This window comes from Oryzias latipes, chromosome 16 (assembly GCF_053564925.1).
Source record: "Oryzias latipes strain Hd-rR chromosome 16, Olatipes_Hd-rR_3.1".
Lineage (NCBI taxonomy): Eukaryota > Metazoa > Chordata > Actinopteri > Beloniformes > Adrianichthyidae > Oryzias > Oryzias latipes.
Window position 1 is genome coordinate 35,992,492 of NC_136252.1, and position 18,861 is coordinate 36,011,352.

At 53.4% G+C, this 18,861-nt stretch overlaps 2 protein-coding genes across 8 annotated transcripts in view; both read left to right on the plus strand.

Moving 5' to 3' along the window:
• Nucleotides 1–5,150, plus strand: part of olgc2 (membrane guanylyl cyclase) — a 69,352-nt gene extending 64,202 nt beyond the window's left edge. The window contains exons 12-22 of one of the 2 annotated variants that reach the window (XM_023963808.2): nucleotides 95–199; nucleotides 273–344; nucleotides 413–575; nucleotides 650–805; nucleotides 877–1,045; nucleotides 1,183–1,329; nucleotides 1,400–1,523; nucleotides 3,246–3,314; nucleotides 3,426–3,600; nucleotides 3,788–3,886; nucleotides 4,092–5,147. In XM_023963808.2, coding sequence (XP_023819576.1) covers nucleotides 95–199; nucleotides 273–344; nucleotides 413–575; nucleotides 650–805; nucleotides 877–1,045; nucleotides 1,183–1,329; nucleotides 1,400–1,523; nucleotides 3,246–3,314; nucleotides 3,426–3,600; nucleotides 3,788–3,886; nucleotides 4,092–4,237 — 1,425 coding nt within the window. In that variant the 3' untranslated portion in view covers nucleotides 4,238–5,147. 2 annotated transcript variants of the gene reach the window in all.
• A 448-nt stretch (nucleotides 5,151–5,598) lies between these two features.
• Nucleotides 5,599–18,179, plus strand: LOC101166701 (CREB-regulated transcription coactivator 2). Of its 6 annotated transcripts, none has more exons than XM_078933728.1 (16): nucleotides 5,604–5,710; nucleotides 8,371–8,472; nucleotides 10,292–10,408; nucleotides 10,807–10,868; nucleotides 11,768–11,833; nucleotides 12,102–12,208; nucleotides 12,581–12,607; nucleotides 12,859–12,938; nucleotides 13,133–13,182; nucleotides 13,248–13,516; nucleotides 13,714–14,159; nucleotides 14,495–14,731; nucleotides 14,798–14,941; nucleotides 15,688–15,756; nucleotides 15,824–16,019; nucleotides 16,157–18,179. In XM_078933728.1, the coding sequence occupies exons 3-16, from the start codon at nucleotides 10,376–10,378 to the stop codon at nucleotides 16,345–16,347; spliced, it is 1,977 nt and encodes a 658-aa protein (XP_078789854.1). In that variant the 5' UTR covers nucleotides 5,604–5,710; nucleotides 8,371–8,472; nucleotides 10,292–10,375; the 3' UTR covers nucleotides 16,348–18,179. The 6 variants fall into 6 exon arrangements, with proteins under 6 accessions (XP_078789856.1, XP_078789854.1, XP_023820310.1 ...); XM_023964542.2 differs by lacking the exon at nucleotides 5,604–5,710 and adding an exon at nucleotides 5,749–6,348; XM_078933727.1 differs by lacking the exon at nucleotides 5,604–5,710 and adding an exon at nucleotides 6,375–6,949.
• Nucleotides 18,180–18,861: the final 682 nt, after the last annotated feature.

Sequence of the window (18,861 nt, forward strand, 5' to 3'; positions counted from 1 at the left end):
TGTCCTCCGTCTGTCTGCCCCCCCCACCTGGAACGTCCGTCCTGGAAAAACCTGCAGAGGTTCCAGGATGTTGAACCGGTTTGCTTTGGTTCAGATGCGGGACGTTCAGAACGAACACCTGACCCGCTTCATTGGAGCGTGTGTTGACCCGCCCAACATCTGCATCATCACAGAGTACTGCCCCCGTGGGAGTCTGCAGGTAAGCTCACCTGTCTGCTCACCTGTGGGAGGGGTGTGTGTGCCTCTAGCGCCCTCTGCTGGTCTGTTCACAGGACATCCTGGAGAATGACAGCATCACTCTGGAGTGGATGTTCAAGTTCTCCCTCATCAACGACATTGTGAAGGTACACCTGTCACCTGAGCGGGCTGCTCCCTGTCTGGGTCGGTTCTGACCCGCTGTGGGTTTCTGCAGGGCATGGTGTTTCTCCACAACAGCGTCATCTTCTCTCATGGGAAGCTCAAGTCCTCCAACTGTGTGGTGGACAACCGCTTCGTCCTGAAGATCACAGACTACGGGCTGTCCACCTTTCGGCAGGAGAGCGATGTGGGGAGCGACAGTCACTCCTACTACGCCCGTGAGTCTCCGTCAGGACCGTCTGAGTGTTGGGCCCTGCTGGCGGGGCCTGACGGGTTCTGCTTTGGCCTTCAGAGAAGCTCTGGATGGCTCCGGAACTCCTCCGGATGGAGAATCCTCCTCCACAAGGAACCCAGAAGGGAGACGTCTACAGCTTCAGCATCATCCTCCAGGAGGTGGCGCTGCGGCGCGGCGCCTTTTACCTGGACGGAGACCCGCTGAGCCCCAAAGGTGAAACCAGGAAGGAGCAGCTTAGTGCGACGACGGGCCGAGGCTGAGCTGGGTGTTGAATGTGTCTGCAGAGATTGTGGACCGGGTCATCCTGGGGGACTGGCCCTGTTTGAGACCCAGTATCGACCCGCAGAGCCACAGCCCCGAGCTGGGTCAGCTGATGCAGCGCTGCTGGGCGGAGGAGCCGACGGAGCGGCCGGACTTCAACCACATCCGCCTGCTGCTGCGCAAACACAACAAGTAAGAGCTCGGGTCAGAGAGGACCCGCCCCCTCCCTGACAGACACGAGCTAATAGAGCGGATATATGGTCAAAGAACACGTTTCCAGCTGCTGCACAGGTAAACTCACCTGTCTGCGCCGTCACCTGTGTGCTCAGGGAGTCGAGGACCAACATCCTGGACAACCTTCTGTCCCGCATGGAGCAGTACGCCAACAACCTGGAGGAGCTGGTGGAGGAGCGGACTCAAGCCTACCACGAGGAGAAACGCAAGGCCGAGGCCCTGCTGTACCAGATCCTACCACAGTGAGCGCCGCAGGACTGCAGTACCACCGTTCTACTCAGCAGCACACGTGACACCTGTTCTTGTGTGTAGCTCGGTGGCCGAGCAGCTGAAGCGAGGGGAAACGGTTCAGGCGGAAGCCTTTGACTCCGTCTCCATCTACTTCAGCGACATCGTGGGCTTCACGGCGTTGTCTGCAGAGAGCACGCCCATGGAGGTGGGTCTGCTCCTCCCCCTGAACGCGCGCCACGCCGGTCGGAGTCCTTTTTGTTCATGTTCGGTTCATGCTAGCCACCTCCAGCTAATAATTCATTCAATTCAGTTTTATTTGTGTAGCCCAACATCTCAACAACAGTCGTCTCAACGGGCTTCAAACCGGTAAAATCATGAGGATCATGAAAACATCAATAGGAAAATACTAAACTAAACTAAACTGGACATCTCTGCCCTTAAACCTTCTATGTAAGGAAAAGTTATATAAAAACAGATTTCAGAATAAAGCAGAAACCTCAGGGGGGTCCACATGAAGGAGGGATCCTCCCCCAGGACGGACAGGCGATGAATTAACTTATCTAAATCTACAGCTACATATATAAAGTCCAGCAGACGAGCTTCATCCAGATCAGTGGGGGGACGGGTGGGGGTGCCAGACGAGCCAGAGGGGGGGCCCACAACCTAGTGCTAGTGAACACTAGATAAAGAAGCCCCTCCCTGCTTGTCCAGTGTGAACACCATGGGGTAAACACGTTCTTGAATGTGTGTGTAGCTTTAGAAACTGTGGAAATCTTCAGAGTTTTGTGGGATCATTTGGTCGGTGGAACCTCAGAAATGTGCTCCTGAGCTCATTGCTGCATCCCCATCTGATCCATCACCTGTTTTTAAGGTGCAGTTGATGACAGGTGTGTTGGAGTCATCACATGATCATGTGATTCCATTGAGAGTCTGTCATTCAAACAGGAATGCGTCATCGTCATAGAGTTGAACTTTGAGGTCATCCCGTTAAACTCCCTCAAGTACAGCGTGTCTGTTGGGTCCAGCTCCACCGAGGAACCTTTGGGAATTCTGTCCATAGGAAGGAAACTATAGTCAACAAATTTGGAGGAATTGAGGAAATCTCCAGAACATCTATGATCTGTTCCTCTGGTCCTTGTTCTACGCAGAACCTCAGCATCTCCAGCTCTACCCCCAGTCTGCTCCACCTCTACTTTCATTCTTCACACCAGATCACCAGATAGGGTTCTGGGCTGAATGCTAAAAGACTGTGCAGAACCGATGGCTGGAAACCTCAGAAACATCTTCAGTCAGCTTCTCTTGCCTGAACAACAACAACTGGCTGGTTGAAGTCACTCTACAGAGTGACGTCCGTCCTGCCATCAAGTCTGGATTCCTTACCTACAGAACAAATGGATCCACCGGCACCACAGGACCCCATGATGCTCTGTCCACCAGCAGAGTAACATCCAGACAGTCTTTGGGGACTAGAGCTCTGCTATCGTCTTCAAACTAACAGACAAACCTCCATCCGCCCTCTTGTGTCTCTTACACCTTTCTGTTTGAACCGCTGCCATCAGGTCAACGATGCAGACCAATCACAGCCCAGCAGACTAAAAAGGTCTCTAACCGGCAGCCGTAACTGCACCGAACAACCAACCAGGCTGTCTTAAAGGAATGTGAGGTGTTTTGTGTGACTGATTGGTGCTCTCTTGAGTTTTTAGTTCCTAGCTATTTTAAATGCGTAAAAGTCTTGCATTGAAACGCTGAACCTAGGTTGTACGTGTAGCTTGTTCTATCAACGCTGTGTCGCTCCTTTTGGTTGCAGAACTTCTGATTTCCACCAATGGCTTCAACATAAATGAAATGAATTCAAAGGCTTGTTTGTCTTGAGGTCTGAGGTGGAGTTTCTGCAGACGCCGGCATCTGCTGCTGTGTTTCTCTGCAGGTGGTGACGCTGCTCAACGACCTCTACACCTGTTTTGACGCCGTCATCGACAACTTTGATGTCTACAAGGTGAGTACCTATCAGGTGACCTGCAGAGGTCACTGCCACTTCTCTGACCATCAGGGCCGTTTATCAGTCTGGCCCCGCTGACCCGTGTTCTGGTCATGTGGTACCTTTAAGGTGGAGACCATCGGCGACGCCTACATGGTCGTTTCGGGGCTGCCGGTGAGGAATGGAAAGCTGCACGGCAGAGAGATCGCCCGCATGGCGCTGGCCCTACTCGACACTGTCCGGACCTTCAGGATCCGCCATCGACCGGAGCAACAGCTCAAGTTGAGGATTGGAATTCACAGCGGTAAGGAGGTGTTCTTGAACGGACCACACGCCCCCCTGACCCCCCGCTGCACACGTACCCTGCTGTAGATCTAGAACCTTGAGAGGGAACGTCCTAACTACCAGACGTTTAGGACAGAATGGCCCTCGAGCCTCAGGTTCCTGCTGGTCTTTGATGGAACACTCAGTTTCAGGTTCCTCCTCTGCAGGTCCCGTGTGTGCGGGGGTGGTGGGTCTGAAGATGCCACGGTACTGTCTGTTCGGCGACACGGTCAACACGTCCTCCCGCATGGAGTCCAGCGGAGAAGGTGAGTGCAGAACCTCTGATCACACCTGAGGAGCCGTCACTTCACACAGCTGAGAAACCCTTAGAACCGGGGAGGAACCCGGGGGGAACCCGGTGAACCCAAGCTCAGTGAAGCTTCAGCAGATACACAAAAAACATGAAATCAGCTGATGTAAAACATGGAACCCTGACTTGCTGTTAATCCGTGCGTGTGTGTGTTTGTGCAGCACTGAAGATCCACGTGTCTGCTGCCACCCGGGACGTCTTGATAGAGTTCAACTCCTTTCAGCTGGAACTCAGAGGAGACATCGACATCAAGGGCAAAGGAAAGATGACCACCTATTGGCTGCTGGGAGAAAGTGACAGCCAATGAGATGACAGGAGGTGAAGATGGAAGGAGATCCAGGAGGAGGCAGGAAAAGTGACTGACCTCCTCAAACAGGCCAAAGTTCTGCAGAATTGTGTTCCTGGACAGAAGCAGGTCAGGAGTGCAGGAGAAGATCAGCAGGTTACTGACTCTCCTTCTGCAGCAGTTCTGATCCACTTGGGGGGTTCTGACTCTGAGGGAGGTTCTGCTTACCTGAAGACTAGTGAGTCAGGTGATGCAGCATCTGCTGCTTCCACGATCACCGTCCTTTCATGGTGGAAAGCAGCAGAACTTCAGCTCACAGGTGAAGAAGCTGTTTTCCCTGTGGCGCTGTGGTCCTGCAGGTCCCTGATCCGCCACCAGAGGGCAGCAGAGGGTCGTAAGAGGAGCTCCAGGCTTCATCCTGCTGTGCAGCTCATCTCTGTAAATACTCATGTTTCTCTGTCTTTAAATTAGAATTTGGGATGAAATGTCATCACCGTCATTTGTGTCAGAAAAAACCTCAACAAGAAAGTTTAGAGCAAAAGGATCCAACTTGAAGAAAACACCTCAGGTTTTCCTTTGAAGATATTTCGTACATGCTGAGTGAAATGGAAAAATGTAAAGTCAACTATGTTTTAGCTGGTAAACTGCAGAAGAAGATTATTTAAAGATCAAACCAAACTTCTATGGTTTGAAAAAAGCAACATAGTAAGCTCAAAGACCATCTGAAATGTGGTATTATTGTGGTAGTCCTCAGAGACCCAGCATCTGCTCCAAACACACAGGAAAGAGGTGAAATCTGTGGGGGAACAGATGAGCTTATCTTCTGATAACATTCGAAAGGTTTTCCATCACATAAATACAGATGTCTGCCCCCCAGAAACAATCCTCAGATCATTTAATCTGAAGGAGTGAATAAATAAAGACGTGTGAATGTTCCTTTGTCATTTAGCAGCAGGGATGATTTCAGATCACAGTTCTGCTGGCCTGAGACTCCGCCCCCCATCTCATAAAAAAGACTCAAATCTTTGTCCAATCCAGTAAAGTGGAGAAGATGCTCAAATGTTGCATGTTCATCTCCATGGAAACTGCCTCTTATGTGGAGCAACGTGTCACATGTTGATGCTCGTCTCCTCATCTCAGAGGGAGACTGGGAGCAAAAACCAGATTCAGGTTTCAGTTGTTCGAGTCCAGTGTTGGCCAAAGAGCGCATCTTTAGCGCACATTTCCACGCGACTTTCTGTGCGTACAGACTTTTATGAATGAGGCCCGGAACTGCCGGAAGGAGGACACCGCTGCGCTGACGGCCGCTCGCCAGCAGGGGGAGCTCCCTCGCCTGTGTCAATCGGACAAAGCTCGTCTGTAGGATGATGACTCACTACGCTGGATTAGTCGGGGTGTTCACGTTTCATATGCTGGACATCTAGGCTCATCGAAAGCTGCTGTCCTCATTATTCACGGAACCTTCTCCTACTTGCTGTTTCTTATTTCGATCAGGTGTGTTTCGTTAGTCAGAAACCGGACTCACCTGATCCAGTTCATCGGGGGGAAAAGTTCATTTAGATTCGACTTCCTCACACATGCGCACAAGTGCCTACCTTGATAAAGTTCACTGCTTTTTGTCTGATAGGAATATAGAAACAAACATTTGATGGCATTATTTGCAGTCTGTATAACCAAACATACGTTGAGTCTGCATTATTTCTGTGGATTTCTCCAGTCCCTGGTGATAAGAGGCCAGCTTCCTTTTGAAGACTGGATTTGTCAATCCGTCAAAAGTAAATCTGGAAATCTAATCGATAACCCGGGAAATGCTGACATGGTTCTGGGTTTTGAGGTTGAGAGGGAGTCCGCTCGGTCAGTTCTTTGAAAATGGCCACGGAGTGAGCCCTCTTCGTTAGCAGCCCCTCTTTGGTGAAAATCATTCCACTACGTCAAGTCGTCCCGTCCGCTCGGGGAAGATGTCTGCGACGGGTACAGGCGGCTGTGGACCGGGACCCGGACCCGCCTCGGGAACTGGGTCCGGTGCCTCAAACCCCCGAAAATTTAGCGAGAAGATAGCGCTTCACACCCAACGGCAGGCGGAGGAAACAGCCGCCTTCCAGGAGGTCATGATGGACATCACTTCGACCAGGGTGAGTCGGAGACGGAGGCAGGAGGAGGAGAGTCGCGGAGGAATAGAGGCCTCCCGGAGGCTCGCAGACTCCCACGCACAGCTACGTTTGACCGCGCGCGGCTCCGTGCCCGCTGTCTGGGAACCTGTCAAGTTGAAGTCCTCGGCGGGAAGCGCGAGCGCTGTGTCGCAGTTGGAGCGTCGGCGGAGCGCGCGGAGCCGCAACTCGTCGCTTCCGATAGCGCTAGCCGCGTTAGCCGCTATGCTAGCTCGGCTTGTTTACTGTGATACGTGACGCCGCCGTCAGCCGGGGACGCGCCGCCGGACCCCCGGTACCACCCTGCCTCTCTGTGGGTGCCAAGTCCCTCTCCGTCCCGGCTGGTTCCGAAGCTCAGCGCGGACGGAGGTCGGGCTGATCCGAACCGGTTGGCCGACGTTGCAGGGCCGAGGAAGGCGGCAGCTTTCACAGCTCCGCCGGTGTGAACGGCGGGTGTCGGTGCCGGTGGGAAGCTGGACGTCTCCGACGGCTCAGGCTGAGCTACAGTCACAGCTCCTCTAAATGATTCTGATGGCTGAAGAGCGTCTGGATCCAGCAGAACCGATCTGGGAGCAGACTGAACCAGGTGGGGGTCCTCCAGCAGGAGTTCACCAGGTCTGGACTCAGACGTGGTTCTGCAGCTTCAGAGTCTCCTGACATCAAGATCAGGAGGATCCTCTCTGTGGTCCTGAGCCGGTTGTTGACGTTCACCTGAAGGCCTCAAACCCCACAGAGGTCAAGCTGCTGCATCACCTGAGGTGCCCCAGCGGTGCTGTGTCTGAGCAGGACCACGGGTCGACCCATGTGTTCTGTTTACTTTAGTTTATAAGATAAAGTTCCTTTATTGATCCCAGCTTGGGAAATGTGGTTGTTACAGCGTCAGCGTTAGGCGCAGCCCCTCAGCGTTTAGCTCTTTCCTGAGCTAAAGACCAGTCGGCCTTCCTCCTCCTCTCTCACCTGGAGTGTTCGGGCTCACCTGGAGTGTTCGGGCTCACCTGGAGTGTTCGGGCTCACCTGGAGTGTTCGGGCTCACCTGGAGTGTTCGGGCTCACCTGGAGTGTTCGGGCTCACCTGGAGTGTTCGGGCTCACCTGGAGTGTTCGGGCTCACCTGGAGTGTTCGGGCTCACCTGGAGTGTTCGGGCTCACCTGGAGTGTTTGGGCTCACCGAACGCACGTCTGCCTCGCTCCTGAGACAGTCCAGGTTCAAATGAGCCCAGCTCCATCAGGAAGGGGGCGTGGCTTCATTCCACTGTGATAGGGTCCATGGCTGCTCCAAGGTCAGAGGTCATCTGTTTGTTGAGGAAGAGCCTAAAGCGGGGAGTCAGGCATCTGATGCTGGAGGGGCCCAGTGAAGCCGGAGCTCCAGCTCTTGTCATTTGCTCGATGTGGGTTCAAATCCCAGGGTTGGGTGTCAGTACTGGTCCTCTCCAATAGAAGGAAAAGGCTTCAGTGACTAAAGCGTAATAATCTACTGACATGCTAGTGTCGGACTGCACTGCCTAACAAGCCCCCTAGTGGCTACTCGATGAACTGGCTCCAGTTTGGTTTCCTACCAGCTTCAAGCAGGAAAGACGTTTTTCTCACTTTGATGGTGTGTTGTCAGCGATGTGGTCGTTGGCCTCCTGGCAGGAAATGACATCACTGAAGTGAGGCCTGCTGTTGTCATGACGATCAGTCTGAATTTACAAGAACTGCGGGTCGGGTTCTGGATCTGTTCAATCCAGATTCATGATCTGCAGCTTATCCCTAAACGTTTCTGATTGTTTACTTCCTGTTTCAAACTGATGGATTTGATCAGGTTTAAAGGTCGAGCCGATCGATCCATCTATATAAACTCTCCTCTGTGACCCCACCCGGAAGGTTTTTGGAGGTGTGGTTGTCATGTGACTGACCCCTCCCCTGTCAGGTGAACCCTGACCTCTATGTTGACATCCTTCTTCAAACAGATGATGTAGACGATCCGTCTCAATGTGGGTCACTAACTGGACCTGTGTTTGTCCCCGCAGCTGCAGGCCCAGAAGCTCCGCCTGGCCCGGACCCAGGGTCCGTACTACGGCGGCTCCTTACCCAACGTCAACCAGATCGGCAGGAACCCTCAGGACTTCCAGGTGACCTGCTGTTGCTCGATTTCTGTGATTGACAGTTCACGAGGAGCTGGACGTTTGTCTTGGTGGGGGTGTCTCCTCAGTGGGAGGAGCTGCAGCTTGGACCAGGAGGACACCTTCAGGGCCCTCCTGCTGGTACTGCAGCTTTAAGGGCTCCTGGTCTATCACGGAGAGAATTCCTCCATCTTTAAATCCAAAAGCTGCCTCTTGTAGGACGTTTGAAGCTCCGCCCTCAGTGATGTCACCCTGAAGCATTGATTGTTCTGAGGAGTTAGGAGTGCCGAATCATTCCGGTTGCAGCATGACTCAGCAGGATTTTTGGTCCGCAGTGATGGATGGGATCATTTTCTGCCTGCGTGCTCCTCTTCCTCCTGCAGGGAGCAGAGGAGGAGGAGGATCAGTCCGGGTTGAGTGATGCTCCTGGCTCGGCTTCTGCTGATGCTCCTCTTCTGGAGGCTCCAGCAGGAAGTCGTCCTCTGCCCAAACGGCTGACCGCATGCGTCCGGTCAGGTCTGATGCCTTCATGCGTCACGCGGTCGTACCTGATTGTTCTGTCAGATTTCTATCATCACTAACGTTCAGGCCATCCCAGAATAATCAGATAACAAAGGCTACGTTAACACTGCAGGGCTTAATGCTCAATTCCGATTCTTTGAAAAAATCTGTTTTTTTTTGCAAGACCGTTCACATTTCCAATGAAACACGAACTTTTGTGATCTCCTGTGTGACCATGAAATGACCCAGAAGTGACCCGCATGCGCAGAAGAGTCCTCAACGGTGAACAACGTCACTGTTGTTTGTGGAGGTAGCTAACGTTAGCAATGGATGTCAACAACAGTGTTGTCAACAGCGGAGCTCTTTTTGCATCAATACATTTATTTTCTCAAAGGAGCAGCACAATTACAATCTTCTCATTTTAAGAAGGCATTGAAGCCAGGGTCATCTGGACCCACTGTTGTGGAATGGGGATGTTTATGTGCTGCAGCCGCGAGCGCGTGTGTGTAAGAGAGAGGGGGGCAGTGGGGGCGTGCATTCATGTTGTGTGTTAGGGAGGAAGGAGAACGATGATAAAAGAAGGCTCCCCCCAGCAGAACTGCTATTGACTCTTTATTAACCCGCTCTGGAGAATCTGAGGGTCCGAACTGGGAAGTGAATCCCCAAGGAGGATCCGCCTTCGGTCCCCCGCGCTTCTGACCACGGTGGGAAAGGGGAAAAAAAGTAATAGTGGGAAAGGTTCAACACCACGCTCGGACATTTAGCTGGAAATGTTTCCAAAAACCGTCCGGTTGCGATCAGAGCCCTGGAGTTTGGCCTGAATAGAGCTGTCACCCCAAATATGAATCCAATCTGTGACCTCGCTTCCCTTCCACTGACTGGTCTCAGCAGCATCGTCCGCCATGGTTGATGTTTATGTTCTAGTTCCCGCCTACTTCAATGCAGAATGATGACGTTTGTAGCGTATCGATGACGTACGGGTCGGATTCATGTGGCCTGACCGGTCAGACGGAGGTCGCATTTGAAAAGATGGGATCTGTGTCATTCAGGCTGTCATGAAAAGATCAGATACAGGTCACATAGGGGCAAAAAAAAAGGAATTGGGTGGTTTCAGCCTCCAGTGTGAACGAAGCCTGAGAAACGGATGTGAATGTTGGCATAAATGGGCTCATGGAGACAAGAAACGGATCAGAACCAAAGTACCCTCCACCTGGAGGTGAAGATCTGATCAGGACGTGGTTCTGAGACTCTTCTTCATCCTCAGGACACGCAGGTTCTGCAGACGTGGACCGGGACGCCACTGACCCGATGCTTTTCCTGTTTGCAGGTCTCCTTCCCGTCCGCTCTGGAGTCCAGCAGGTCTACTCGGCACCACGGCCTGGTGGAGCGGGTCCAGAGGGACCGCCGCTTCATGTCTCCTGTCCGACCCTACAGGAACCGCCAAGTATCCTTTTGGGTCTCTGTGTCCAGTATGACCCCACGGGGCTGAGGTGGAGCGGTCGACCTCTGATCAGAGAGAAGAAGCTCTAGTCCCCCCAAACCCTGGGGTGACTGAAAGGAGGAGGTTCCAGACCCAAAGGGCTGAAATGAGGTTCCTCTGGTTCCTCTGGTTCCTCTGGTTCCTCCTGCACATTGGAGGGAGGAGGAGACTCTGGCATCTCTTTAGAAAGCTCCGGGACTCCTTCCTGAGGAGGATGACTGTGGAGTGGCTGACCCCCCAGGAACACAACCTTCACTGCCGTCCCCGTGGATCTGTGTGGTTTGGGGTCAGACGCTCTAGGTCTAAGCCGTTCCCTCATGATGATGACACCTCTGCAGCAGCTTTCCTTAGCCTTTCCTCAGGTGGACAACTCCCTCTACAACAACGCCTACCTGTCGCCCCCACCCGACGCCAGCTGGAGAAGGTGTGTCCTGTCAGCTTGCCCCTCCCCCCGTCTCCATGGAGACTCACGTGTCTGTGGGGGGGGGGCTGTGTGCTCAGTTCCAGAGGTAGCCATGGTGTCCTGGAAGGCAGCGTTAGCAGGGAAGCTGCCTTTGAGCAAAGCTCTGCTCAGGATGTGGTCATGTGACTCTGAGGCCGCACACAGCCCCCCCCCCGTTTGCATCAATAACCTGAGAGCCACTAACAGGAAGCTGAGCTGGCTCCGCCCCCACACCTGAGTTGCTGCTTCTTCTTTTGTGCAACTGCCTGCTATTCTAACCCTACTGCCCCCCATGGGGCACGCTCTCCCCCACCTGCACGCGCTCATGGAGGCTTCCTGCCCCCACCTTTGGTTTCTGCTCTTCTCTGGGGGGGCTGTTGGTGGTGGTGGTGGGGGGGTTAGAGGAGGGGTCAGGAGGTCTTCAACCAGATGAGTGCATGGCTTCTGGGTCAGGGTTGGAAGGAGAGGAGGTGATGAAGAGCAGGCTCCTCCTCCTCCTCCTCCTCCAAAGCTGCTCCGTCTGGATGAAGGATGTTTGGAGGTTCTGGAACGTGACCCTCTTCTGAAGTCCTGAGTTTTAATGAATGAGGAGGACGTTTTCAGGCGGAGGCCATGAAACTCTGCAGAACGTCTGAGGTTCGAACCCCTCAGCTGCTCCTGTCGGTCTCCTCGGAGAACGCTGGACGTTGTTCAGGTCGCCCTTCTGACCCGTGGGGCATCGGTGACGGACTGAGCACGCTCCCAGCTGAATCCCGCCCCCTCCTGCCCCTCTCCGGCTTCTCTCTTTCTGGGCTTTTTCTTCCTCACGCCCCCCTCCCCCCGGCTGTCCGTTCCGTGTTGCTGCAGGAAAATAACTCTTTCTTCTTGTCGATCACGAAAAGGAATTGGTCTGGAAACTTCCCCGGGGATAAAGGCCAGTTTCGTCTCCCCACCACTGCACTCAACAGGTGAATCCTCTCCTCCTCCTCCTCCTCCTCCTCCTCCTCCTCCTCCTCCTTCTGCCCCCACCCCTCAGCTGGAAGCGAGTGGTGTGTGGGTGAATGAGAGCTTCTCTTCTCTGGACTCATTTGCTTTGTTTCCTGAGTTTCCCATCAGAGAGAAGACGGGGCGGGGCGGGGACCCTTCAGGGGGGGGTGATTCTGGACATGTAGAGGACCAGACCCAAACCAGGACCCCCTCGCTGCCCCCCTCACTGTGTCTGTGTCTCACCCTCAGGACCAACTCGGATTCGGCCCTCCACACCAGCGTGATGAACCCCCCTGCTGGAGACCCCTTCGCCATGGGTGGGCCGGCCCTCACCCCCCAGAGCAGCAGGCGCAGCGGTAAGACCTGCCTTCTTTAGTTCACGCGCTCTAACTGCTGCTAAGGCTCGTGTGGTTCCTTCACTGTGGGCGGGGCCAGCCTAAGCCGCACACTGCCTGCAGTGGTGCATTGGCTGTGGGCGGGGCCAGCCTAAACGCTACGGCGCTTCTTGTGGACGACTGATGGCCCGCTTGTGCAGATCTGATCTGAACACATATCCATCTGATCTCAGCAGCCTCGTTAGGGGGGCAGGGTTGTAACTGTGGGGGTGTGTCCTTCAGATCAGAGATTTAGGGGCGTGGCTCTACAGCTGCTACACCGTGATTGGTTGTCTGCAGTCCCATCAAGACAGACTTGATGAGATCTGAATGCCGTCTTCTCTGTGTCTGCAGGTCAGAGCGATGGGGAGGGCAGGAGAAGTGAGTCTCACAGTTTCACACACCTGAGCTGCGAGGGAGGGGGGCAGATAATCTGCCCTGGGCTGCAGCTCCACCCCTGAACAGACATTGTGATCATCATGTGTGTTTTAGTCCCTCTGAATGTTAAACCCAGTAGAAAATGTCTGGAGAACGTTGGTTCAGTTCTGGAGTTCTGCCGTCTGAACACTGGAATGAAGGCGTTTTATTTTGAAAGGCGTTGAAGGTTCGAACGCTGCTCCTCTGTCCCGCAGTGTTCCCGTATCCGGTTCCTCCCATAGAAGAGAACGTTCAGGACGAGGTGAAGCTGCTCAAACCCTGGGAGACCAAGAAGGTGAGCTCGTCCTTCCATCACTGCAGTGGCGTGCTGCGTTCACTGCTTCACAGTAATGTGGGATTTTTGTCCTGCCTGTTTGTAATGTGGTTAGAACTTTTGGGGACACCCAACAAGCCGTCAGTCGAGCTGTCAGTAAATGTCTCCACGTCCAAACGCAGGTCTCTTTTTAAAATCTTTCTCTTCCGTCTCAGCTGTCGTTGCTGTCGTCTCGACCCAAGTCCTGTGAGGTCCCCGGCATCAAGTAAGTGTGGACTCTGTGGTCGGGACGGTCCGAGTCTCCTGTTCCTCATGGCTGCTGTGCTTCAGTGTCTTCACGTCTCCGGAGCAGCCCGCCACGCCGTCTCACAGCCTCCCTTCCGCCCTGAACACCGGCGGCTCGCTGCCCGACCTGTCCAGCCTCCACTTCCCCTCCCCCCTCCCCACGCCGCTGGACCTGGACGAGCCCGGCTTCTCGGGGACCTCCTCCCTGAGCGGGGGCAGCAGCACGGGGAACCTGGCCTCCACCCTCACCCAGCTGGGCATCAATGCCGCCAATGCTCCAGGAGGCAACGGCAGCTTCCACCACGCCGCATCGGGTACGTATGGGGGGGTCTGACCGGGAAGCCAGGTTTATAAGGGGGGGCGCAGTATCTGAAGAAGATGAAGGAATCACTGAAAGAAACTCCTCACTGAAGACCTTGGACCAGTGATTGTGTCATCAGACCTGCCCGTCCCTGAGCAGGGGGGCAGGAGAGTCGTGCAGCTCTCATGGCTTCTTCTTCTCCCCCCTCAGGGCTTCTGTCGTCCCTGCAGAGCTCGCCCAGTAACCCCTCCCTCCAGTCGTCGCTAAGCAACCCCAACATCCAGGCGTCTCTCAGCAGCCACTCTTTTTCCAACTCCCTGAGCTCCGCCTCTCTGCACTCATCGCTCAGCAACCCTTCACTGCAATCATCTCTTAGCTCCTCCCCCTCCCTGCCATCCTCCCTCAGCAGCCAATCGTTGCATTCATCTCTCAGTAACTCCTCCCTCCAGTCGGCGTCTGGCAGCAACCCCAACTACAGCGGCGGGGTGGGCGGGTCTGGGACAGGCTCCTCCTTCTCCCAGACATCCCACAGCTCATCACCACGGAAACGAGCCCAGCTGTCCCCACTGATCCTGCCAATGGGGGCGGAGTCACGGAGGCATCATTCCAAGCAGTTCTCTCCCATCATGTCCCCCACGCTGTCATCCATCACACAGGTGAGTCTCAGAACTAACATGGGGAGGGAGCTGGCATTCGGTCATGGATGATGACATCACCGTAACCTCCCCTCTGTTCAACCCAACTTTATTTATAAGCTCAAACTCAATTCAAGCTGCAGGAGGCCCCGCCCCCTCACCGCCCTGTGGCCAGTGCTGCTGCCTCTAAGTTATGTTTCCACCTGGGCTCATTTCAGTGAAATGACCCTCCGTCTTATTTAAAAACATTTGCTAGTTTTACTTTGAAAGGGAGTATGGCGCTTTACTTTGAAGGGTTATTTCCTTCTGCTGTCCGGTACCCGGTTTGTTCAGTTCCTATACTTACCCCCCCACAGGGCGTTCCGTTGGACACCAGCAAGTTCCTTCTGGATCAGTCCCTCCCCCCGTACCCGCTCAGCCAGTCCCACCAGCAGCACTCGGGTCTGTCGGGTCCCCATCCGCCCCAGCAGCCGCCCCAAATGGGTCAGCACCACCAGCAGCATCTGCACCGCCTCCCCCATCCCCGGCCTGGCGCGCAGCAGGTCCAGAACCTTCAGAACTTTCGCAACCAGCACCTGCAGCACTTTGGAGGGGTACGCTTGAGCCGCTTCAGATTCTGGGGTCAACAAACCGGTTCTGATCCCTGCGTCTCGTTGCAGAACCAGGCGGCGTTGGGATCACAAGTCAAGGCGGAGAGCATGCTGGACCCATGCGTTCAGACCCCCTCCCCCTCTGTGGGCCCCGTCAAGCCGGAGGCGGAGCCACAGTACCAGCAGGGCGGCGAGGCCCCCGACCTGTACAACGTGAGTACAGCACACACTAGGCCTGCACAATATACCGCAAATTTATCGTTATCGCGACATCAAGCTGTGCAATATGCATACCGCAAAAGACGGCAAAAATCGCAATAAATGGTTACCTTAAATGTGCTAAAACAAACTCACGGCAGCTTGAAGTATTTAATGAATCAAATAAATCCATTTATGCGTTTAACCAATCGGAAGGACCCATCAACGTTGTTGATCAATCGGATGAGCCCTTTTATGTCGACAAGGGTCATTTGGAGTATGATTTTTAAACTGTTGCGGTGAAATGGAAATGATGTTTTTGGTTGTTTTGTTATTTGTTTATATACCGCAAATTATATCGTTATCGCAATATTAAACACTAATATCGCATATCGCGAGTTTTCCTCATATCGTGCAGCCCCTAGCACACACACAGCTCCTGCAGCTGACCGGGTCGGACAGAACTGGACCGCTGAAGTCCAAAAAGCACAGCTTTATGTGTTGAAGAAGGTTCTGGCCACCAAATGGGTCACGTTCTCCCAGAATTCCATTCTTCAGCACGACCCAGTTAGAGGTTTCAGCCAGAGAAAGGTGTTGGAGAACCTTTGACGTTTGCTTGAAGACCACAGTTCTGGGAGAGCGGTTCTGTGGTGGGTTCGGTCCCAAACCTTTTCTTTCTAAAGGTCCGTTTTTAAAATGGTTGAGGGCTGGAGCGGCGAGCTCCCTCTGCTGGTGGCGTCTGAGTCGGTTTCATGTTTCAGGACGCCCTGTTCAACTCCCTGATGGACGACCCGTACCTGAGCCTGCAGATCAGCAAGTCCCGTCAACAGGTGAGTGTGGCGCCGCCCTGCATCTGTCTGCAGCTTCAGGTAGGACCCGGTCTGACCTCTGGTCCAGTTCTTAGCAGAGCACCAGGGGGACGGGCTGTCCCTGCACCACGGCGCCCTGAGCTGCGACAAGAACCAGCTGTCCTCCAACAGCCAGGGGGCGCTGGAGCAGCAGGACTCCGGGAACCAGCAGCTGCTCAACAACCAGAACCAGAACTACAGCTGCGACGAGGGACGGCACAACGTGCCCAACATCATCCTCACAGGTCCGTGTCAGACCAGAACCCAGCCTGAGCTGCGGTTCTGTGTTCTGCAGCTACAGAAAACTGCAGAGCAGAACCGAACCAACCGCTTGGCAGGTCCAAAGACCAAATTCTGCTTCTGACGTTGCTCCCCCCTGCAGGAGACTCTCCCACCGGTCTGTCTAAGGAGATCGCCAGCGCGCTGTCCAACGTTCCCGGCTTTGAGATCGACTCCTTTTCTTTGGACGAGCAGCTCCGGATGGACCCGCTGACTCTGGACATGCTGGAGAGCGACCTGATGCTCGCCGACCCCGCCGTGGAGGACTCGTTCCGCTCCGACCGGCTCAAGTGACGCCACAGGCGCGCCGGGAGCTCCACGAGGATCGACCTACCCGCCTGTACGAAAGAAAGAGAGCGCCAAGCCCCCCCCCATCTGCAGAGGACCTGTCTGATGGACTGGAGGGGCGGAGCTTCTCCTTCTGAGGCTGAATGCTCTGATAACGCTTGAATCCAGCGATGCCGGATGCTTGTCTGTCTGCGTCTGCTTTTACGACGTCTGCTTCACAGAAACCAGCAGTGCTTTTAGGAGCTTCTCCAGCTTTATGCATGCTGATGTGCACCTAGCCTCTCATGGCTCCGCCCCTGGGGGCGGGGCCTCGCTCTGCTGCATCAGAAACAGGAAGTCAGCCATCCCTAAAGCCAGGCTTGTTTCCCACTGTGATTCCCCGCCTTTCTTCTTATATGCAGCAAACGGAGGGAAAGCTTTACGGCGAGGAGGCGGGGAAACGCCGCCCCCCCGCTGGCTCCTGCAGGAAGTGCCATTGCGGCGGAGCTCAGCCGGAAGAGCTGCACCAACCTGTGGACTCGGTTTTATGCAGAAATGAACTCTGGGCTGAAACCGTTCCGTGTCCTTTGACCTGCAGAGAGCGGCGCACTGAAGCCACGCCCCCTGCTTGCCAGTCATTCCCATTCACACCATTGGCCACAAAGAAACATTCACAGGTGTCATCAAATCTGAGTCTGGATGTGCCCTCTACAAGGTGGGCGGAGCCTTTCCCTCACTGCGGCGCAGCTCTGACCACATGAGACACTCGTACAACCACCCAATCCCTGTTTAAGCCCCGCCCACTCAGGTTGCATACGTTCAAACAGATTAGAAGCTTTGATCTCAACTTTCAGTTTCTCCTGACAAGATGATTGGTTCTGGAGGTTCTGTTGGGAAAAGGCGCAGCTGTCTGAAGTATCATGATGGTTCGTCTCTAAACTTTGAAGATTGGGCCAAAGGGTTATACCTGAAACTCCGCCCATCTACGTGATTGACAGCTTCCTGCTCAGGTCACCTGAGGTTCTTCAGCCTTTTGGATTCTTCTGCAGGAAAAAACCCAATTCAGACCAGAATCAAACCAACCAATCCAGGTTCTCCCTGGTTCTGGGTTTATCGGTTCAGCCCAACACCAAACGGAACCGGCGACTGCTGCCCCCCGCAGGTCGGTGGGGATCCTGCAGCCTCTCTGAGCAGCACCAGAACCAGACAAGCCCGTTTCAATGAAGCCTAGTGTTTGAACGGAGCGGGGAGACGGGTACGGCGCCCCCTGCAGGGCTGCTCCTCTGTACGCCGCTTGAACGTTTCCTGTTTCCATCCTCCTGAGTTCAGAAGAAATTCCCATCACAAACTGATCGGCTGATCAAGAACAAACAGATGTCAGTGAACGCACCTTTACTCTTCAAAACCCCACAATGCACTCTGATCTCGCCCTCTCTACTGTGTGTGTGAGTGTGTGTGCGCGCGCGTGTGTGTGTGTCATGTTGCTGCTGTTACCCATCAAGCCTGTTGTAAGCTGATGTGCAGTTCCAGACTTTGCCTGTAGGGGGAGATGCTGTGCGTGCAAACGTTAGGGATCAGTTAAAGGCCATATTTCTTATATTTTCATATTTTTTATTGATGTATAATAAGTTGTCACAATATTAATGTCCGTTGTTTATTTGTTCTATGAAAACTGAACCTTAAAAAATGACCGTAAGTTTTGTTTTTGTCCGGATGTTCGTGTGATAACCAGGGAATGTGCAGAAAGTTGTACATATTCGTGTTTTTAAAGCTGAGCTGCTTCTGCAGCCGCCGAAGAGATTTTTAAAGAGACTGTATCTCCACAATATTTTACACAAAATAAACCTGTGAAACCTGAACGCATCACTGCTGTCTGGAGCATTCAAACCCTCACCAGATGACAAACCCAACGTTGACTTTTATTTTGAAGGAACGTTTACTGTGAGCCTTTCTGCTGCTGCAGAAGCGTCCGTTCAGCTCTACGTGCAAACACTTTTCTTTCAGGTAAGAATTTCATTTTGAATTCAGTATTTACATTTTAATGCATGATAATAAAAATAACGTAAAATGCATTTTAGACAACTGAATTGCCCGAAGGGCTTTGAATTAAACGTGTTGAATAAAACACTTAATGACTAAAGGAAAAGAAAATCGCAAACAAAAGCAGAAAAGAAACCGAATCCTTTTAAACGGGTTTTCGTGCATCAGATGCTGCTTTCTGTCTCCACTGTCCAGCAGGGGGCGCCAGACTTGGACACGTCTGGATTTCTCTCATGATCAGTAACATTTTTTGTCGGAAACCTTTTGTCCTTTTGGAGAAGAAATGTTTTTACAGGCGACAGAGGAGAGGAGATTTTTTTTACATATTAAAACCTTTGGAACCTGAACGCCTCATTACTGCTTTGTGTGGTGCATTCACGGACTCTAAAAGACCCTCAGACCACGTCAATTTACTATTGGGTTCATTTTTAAAACATATTTACTTCATTTTCTGTCTCTGTTGTTTACTGCGTTTGTTCAAACTGGGCGACAAAACTTCCG